Source organism: Cricetulus griseus, chromosome 5 (genome assembly GCF_003668045.3).
Source record: "Cricetulus griseus strain 17A/GY chromosome 5, alternate assembly CriGri-PICRH-1.0, whole genome shotgun sequence".
NCBI lineage: Eukaryota > Metazoa > Chordata > Mammalia > Rodentia > Cricetidae > Cricetulus > Cricetulus griseus.
The window spans coordinates 35,919,072-35,925,474 of record NC_048598.1 but is presented as its reverse complement, the minus strand read 5'-3'; the positions used below and the strand labels follow the sequence as shown (position 1 = coordinate 35,925,474).

Here is a 6,403-nt window from a genome sequence, read left to right as displayed (position 1 = left end):
GTTTCTGGTCTGTCAGAACTGGGTTTGGGCCCATGGTTTTGGTGATAGTTTCTATTTTGAGTCGAATTTTGAAGATGCCCCCCCCCCCGGTCTGGTCCCGACAGGTACCAGCGAAGGCCCCAAACATATCCCTTCTGCCATTCTGTTGCTTTCTTACCCTTATCCGTAAAGGAAATGAGGAGAGGCATAGAGGTGGTACCGGTGGAGCCCTTTTGCCATCCTCTGGTTACCTGAATCTTGTCCCATGAGGATGAAGGCTTCCAGTAAGCATCCCCTGTTGTTTCACATCCCCAAGCGGCACAGAAAAATTGTCCATGACCCCCACAAGTCTGAGTCTGCTTCCAGGCCCGTCTGTCTCTAGGGCAGACATAAAAGTCCTTGCCCGACAGTTGGTCTTTGGCCCATTGACTGCTGCATCCAGGAGTGGTTTCTCTCGAACTTTGGAGTGACCTGCACATTCGTGGCAAACTGTTGCCATTGCTGCAAGCCTTAGGGTAACAATGTGAAATGTCCCAGGTATCTAGACCAGCGACCAAGTCACAGAAATCGGGTGTCAATGTAGGCCACCATACACCGAGGGCATGGTTTTTGGTGGTCTCATAAATGAACTCCCCTGTCTGGGAAAGAACCTGCCAAGTTAACGCATGAACGGTATGGGGGGTAAACAGGCAGACAATCAATAGGAGGGTGTACGAGAGAGTCTTATCTTTAAAGGATTTTGAGTGCGGTGTACGGTCCATTCTGATGCAGTGGCTGAATCGGTGGGTCAGGCTGGTTTTACATGAGAAGCATGTATCCAAGCTGCAATGCCGTCTACTTTGAGTGCGGTGGGGGTGGTAAGCAAAACGATGTAGGGTCCCTTCCAGCGGGGTTCGAGGTTCTTGGTCTGGTGACGCCGGACCCAGACTGTGTCCCCGATCTGGTAGGAATGGGGAATGGCAGGATGGTCCCTCTGGTCTTTATAAGCTTGAGCAAGGGGTTTCCAGACCTCCCGTTGTACTAGTTGGAGGGCCTGTAAATGAGCTTGGAGAGAAGGGGAGTTAGCAAAATCTGAGACATCTTGATCAAGAAAGTTAGTGATATGGGGTAGGTACTCCATGCAGGATCTCAAAGGGTGTGAGCCCTTGTGGTCCAGGGGTATTACGAGCACGGTAGAGTGCTAGGGGGAGTAGGAGGACCCAGTCTCTAGTGCCAGTTGCAAGCGACAATTTTGTTAAAGTCTCCTTGATTGTTCTATTCATCCTTTCTACCTGTCCTGAACTTTGGGGTCTATAAGCACAATGTAATTTCCAATCAATCCCCAACAAGGTGGCCACTGACTGACTTACCTGGGAGACGAAGGCGGGCCCATTGTCTGTTCCCAGTACCTGAGGCATCCCATAACGGGGAAAGATTTCTTCAAGCAATTTCTTAGTAACGATCTTGGCTGTTTCATGTTTAGTAGGGAAGGCTTCAACCCATCCTGAAAAGGTGTCTACAAAAACTAATAGATACTTGTATCCATATTTACCTGATTTAATCTCAGTGAAATCTATCTCCCAATGTGTTCCGGGCCGGTAGCCTCTGACCCGGTTCCTGGGAGGAAGCTTCAGTCTGGATGCGTTGACTCGGGCGCACGCATCACATTGCTCAGTTACCTGTTTTAGAATATCATTCTTCCCCAAAAGGAAATTGAATTCCTCTTCTCGTTCGAGGAGCTCCCGCATCTTCTTGGAGCTCAGATGTGTCATCTTATGTAAAAATGTCACTAGGTACTTGGTTACCCGGTAGGGGATGACAGTCTTTCCTTCATAAGTCCAATCCCCGTTTGGTTCCTTGGTGGCTCCCAATTTCTCTAGGGTTTGGATGTCTCTTTGTTCATAGTCCCATGAGGGGGAGGGATGGTCGTTGGTGGGCTCTAGAGCCAGGAGGTTAGTGGTGTCTGTGGTCAGGGCCGCCTCTCAGGCAGCCAAGTCTGCCCTTCTATTGCCCCTTGCTTCAAAAGAATCCCCTTTTTGGTGTCCGGGGCAATGTATGATACTTAAGGCGTCGGGCAGATGAAGAGCCCTTAAGAGAGCGAGGATTTCCTCCTTATTTTTAATGTCTTTCCCTTCAGAGGTAAGCAGCCCCCTCCGTCTGTAAATTTCTCCATGTATATGGGCAGTGGCGAAGGCATAACGACTGTCTGTATACACGGTGAGCCTCTTACCTTCTGCCAATTTTAGAGCCTGCGTGAGTGCTATGAGTTCTGCCCTCTGTGCGGAAGTTCCAGAGGGGAGTGCCTGGGCCCAGACGACCTGATTCTCTGTGGTGACTGCCGCGCCCGCCCTTCGTTCTCCTTGATGCAAAAAGCTGCTTCCATCCATGAACCAGATGTGGTCCGGGCTGGGTAGAGGCTGGTCAGTCAGGTCGGTTCTCGCCCCATGGGCCTCGGCCAGTACCTGTAAGCAATCATGAGCCTCGGGCTCCCCAGGGAGGGGGAGCAGGGTGGCTGGGTTCAGAGTCACCAAAGGCCCGAAGTGGACCCGGTCTTTGTCCAACAGCATAGTCTGGTAATGAGTCATTCAGGCATTAGTAAGCCATCTATCTGGAGGCTGTCTGATGACTGCCTCAACTGCATGAGGGGCATGTATGGTCAAAGGCTGCCCCAAGGTTAGCTTGTGAGAATCTTTTACCAGCAGGGCTATAGCGGCAATCATTCGAAGGCAGGGTGGCCATCCCGATGCCACAGGATCCAATTTCTTGGAGAGGTATGCAGTGGGCCTTCTCCAAGGCCCCAGTTTTTGGGTGAGGACTCCCTTAGCATAGCCCTCTTTCTCATCTATAAAGAGTTCAAATGGCTTAGCTAAGTCCGGTAGACCCAGGGCTGGTGATTCAAGGAGAGCCTTTTTGATGTCGGTGAAGGCTTTCTTTTGGGGCTCTTCCCATTTAAAAGCAACCCCTGGCCGAGTGAGGGGGTAGAGGGGAGCCGCCATTTCGGCAAACCCGGGGATCCATAGGCGGCAGAAGCCTGCCGTTCCCAAGAACTCTCTCAGTTGGCGGGGATTTTGTGGGGTGGGAATGTCTAAGATGGCTCGCATACGGGCTTCCGTTAGCCATCGACGTCCATCCTTTATCTTGTATCCTAAATAGGTCACCTGTTTCTGACATATCTGGGCCTTCTTGGCGGATGCCCGGTACCCTAGGCTCCCAAGAGTCTGGAGGAGGGCTTGAGTGCCTTCCTTGCATTCCCCTTTGGTTTTGGCTGCCAGGAGAATGTCATCTACATATTGTAAGAGGATTAGAGCGGGGTACCGAACCCGGAATTCTGCCAGGTCCTGATGTAAAGCTTCATCAAAAAGGGTAGGGCTGTTCTTAAACCCTTGAGGTAGCCTAGTCCAAGTCAGCTGCCCAGAGATTCCAAGGGCCGCATCCTGCCATTCAAAGGCAAATATAGGCTGGCTGGTGGGATGCAGGCGGAGGCAGAAGAAAGCGTCTTTAAGATCTAAGACTGTGTACCAGGTATAGTTGGGTGGCAATCCACTCAGCAAATTGTAAGGGTTGGGGACAGTAGGGTGTATGTCCTCTATCCTTTTATTGACTTCTCTCAGATCCTGCACTGGCCTGTAGTCATTAGTTCCCGGCTTCCTAACGGGTAACAAGGGTGTATTCCAAGGAGATTTACAGGGCACCAGAATCCCTTGTTCAAGTAACCTTTTAATATGTGGCCGAATTCCTTCGCGGGCTTCTTTAGGCATTGGATACTGTCTGACGGATGCAGGAAGGATGGCAGCTTTTAAGGTTACTATAATTGGGGCCTGGTTAATGGCAAGGCCCATTCCTCCTGTTTCAGCCCAGGCTTGGGGAAATTCCGCAAGCCAGTGGTCAAGGGTTTCCTGATTGTTCGAGTTAGTCCTCTTTTCATGGAGTCTATATTCATCTTCTATGGACATTGTCAAGATGGTAAGGGGAATTCCCTCTGGCCCTGTGACTTTGACTTCTGACCTCTCAAAGTGTATTTGAGCTTTTAATTTGGTCAATAGGTCCCGTCCTAGTAAGGGGTAGGGGCAATCTGGCACATGGAGGAAAGAATGCATAACCTTACCGGTCGCGAGCTGGAGCTGCCGATTTGTAGTCCAATGGTACTGCTTTCCGCCTGTAGCTCCCTGTACCCATGCAGTCCAGTGACTCAAGGGTCCGGGTGACCGATTCAGAACGGAATGTTAGTGCCCCTGTATCGACTAGGAAGGTGACCGGATGCCCCCCGACTTGCAGTGTTATCCTGTGCTCAGGGGGGGGGCTCCTGGTCCTGACTCCTCTAATCTTCTAGGTTCAGGAGGTCAGAAGCCCTTGGCCGTGGAAGCTTGGCCCAGGGGTTCTTAGGGCATTCTCTTGCCCAATGTCCTTTTTCTTTGCAGTAAGCACATTGGTCCCTGTCCAGGTGGGGCCCCCTTCTGTCATCCCTCTGTCTATTCTGTCTCTGGCCTGTCACTACTGTGGCCAATAGCCTGCTCATTTCTTTATTCCGCTTACGGTCTCTCGCAACCTCTTTTTCCTCTGCTTCCTGTCTTAGTCTTTCCTCTCTCTCCTGGGTTTCCTTCCTCCAGCGTTCTTCTCTTTCTGTCTGTGTTTCCCTCTTATTAAAAATACGTTCTGCTTCCTTCAACAAATCTTGGAGTGTATATCCCTGTAAATTTTCTAGCCTTTGAAGCTTGTTTCTTATGTCCGGGGCTGATTGCCAAATAAAGGACATAGAAACGTTGGTGGCCTGACCTGGATCTTCCGGATTATAGGGAGTATACATCCTGTACGCTTCTTTTAATCTCTCTAGAAAAGCGGCAGGTGATTCCTCCGCACCCTGTATTATCTGCTTCACCTGGGCCAAATTAGTGGGTCTGCGTCCTGCCCCCCGGAGACCCGCTACAAGCAACTGGCGATAGAGACGCAGATGGGTCCTACCTGCTTCAGTGGTAAAATCCCATTCAGGTCTTTCAAGAGGGCAAGCCGCATCAATTTCATTGGGCAGCTGGGTGGGCTGCCCGTTGGCTCCTGGGACATTCTTTCGTGCTTCTAGTAGCACGCGCTGTTTCTCCTCCGAGGTTAAGAGGACCTGCAACAGCTGCTGACAATCATCCCAGGTGGGTTGGTGAGTCGTGAGGACCGACTCTATGAGAGATGTCAGCCTCACGGGGTCTGCAGAAAAAGAAGGATTATTATTTTTCCAGTTATAGAGGTCCGATGCTGAGAATGGCCAATACTGAGGTTGGCCGTTCAGTCCAGTTCGGAGGGGCAAAGTGGTTGAATCTGGAACGGGCTGCTCCCTGCGACCTCTTAATCGATAAGCCATTGGTGAAGGGTCAGGGGCCGCTTCCGCCAAGGCGGCGGAGTCCGCTTCTGCCTCTGGTGGGGGCGGCGGTGGCGGATATGGCGGGGGCTCCTCAGTTAATAGATCAACCAACAGGTCTTCTCCCGGGGGGAGTACCTTAGGTGTCTTCTTTTCTTTAGCCTTAGTGTCTTTCACCGCGGTAGGGTAAAGGTTGGAATGGGAAGGGGGGTTGGGAGGAATAGGTGTCAAAGGAGTGGGAGGTGTAGGGGCCGAGGGAATGGGTCGGTCGGAGCGGTTAGAGGGGGGAAGGAGAGAGGGGCCCTTGGGATGTAAGAAAGGACGTACCCAGGGAGGGGGGTCCTGAACCAAAGCCTCCCAAGTGACGATATAAGCCACTTGATCGGGATGCCCGTGTGGTCCAGGATCCATAATCTTCTCTTTTACCTGGAATATAGTCTGGGGGTTAAAGGTACCATCTCGCGGCCAGCCTACGTCAAAGGTCGGCCATTCTGAAGAACAAAGAGTAATCCATTTGCGTTTATGCACATCAACAGATTGGTTATGAGCATATTCCTGTACATCTCTCCAGTGCGAGAGTGTTAGGGACAAAGGAGTGGTGATAGTTTGCCCCATAGTTTCTAGACTTAGGAGGACACAAATGATAGCTACAAGACAAAGACCGAATAACACAGAACAGACTTTCGCAGCGCGGTTTCGACAGAGAGTCGAAAGTAAGAATTGAGAGGGGGTCGAAGAAGGGGGCCCTCCTTCTTCGTCCCCAGTAAAGATTGCAAATCCCTCAAGCCGAGGGCCTTCTCCAAAGAGACTGGGAAAATGTCCAGTCATAGATCTAAGTTCAAAGTACAAATTCCTCACGCCGAGGGCTTCCCAAGTTCAAAGTACAAATCCCTCACGCCGAGGGCTTCCCAAGTTCAAAGTACAAATCCCTCACGCCGAGGGCTTCCCAAGTTCAAAGTACAAATCCCTCACGCCGAGGGCTTCAAACGCTACCAGGACGTCTCCTGGAGCCGCGGTCGGGAGTCCGAACTCGTCAGTTCCTCCTCGGAGTCGCCAAATACAAATGTACACAGCTGTATACTACAAACGCAAGCGCAATTC

At 51.2% G+C, this 6,403-nt stretch overlaps 1 protein-coding gene across 1 annotated transcript; it reads right to left on the bottom strand.

Moving 5' to 3' along the window:
- Positions 1 to 663: 663 nt before the first annotated feature.
- On the bottom strand, positions 664 to 5,917 carry LOC113835932 (pollen-specific leucine-rich repeat extensin-like protein 2). Its single transcript, XM_027418071.2, has 2 exons — positions 4,918 to 5,917; positions 664 to 1,023 (listed from the first exon to the last, which is right to left on the bottom strand). Exons 1-2 carry the CDS (start codon positions 5,915 to 5,917, stop codon positions 767 to 769), a joined length of 1,257 nt encoding a protein of 418 aa, XP_027273872.1. The 3' UTR covers positions 664 to 766.
- Positions 5,918 to 6,403: the final 486 nt, after the last annotated feature.

Excerpts from the sequence above, each read along its gene's own strand:
- LOC113835932 (XM_027418071.2), bottom strand. The coding sequence starts at position 5,917 with ATGGGGCAAACTATCACCACTCCTTTGTCCCTAACACTCTCGCACTGG. Across the intron at positions 1,024-4,917 it reads GGATTTTACCACTGAAGCAG|CTCATTTACAGGCCCTCCAA; the intron begins GTAGGACCCATC and ends CTTCTCTCCAAG.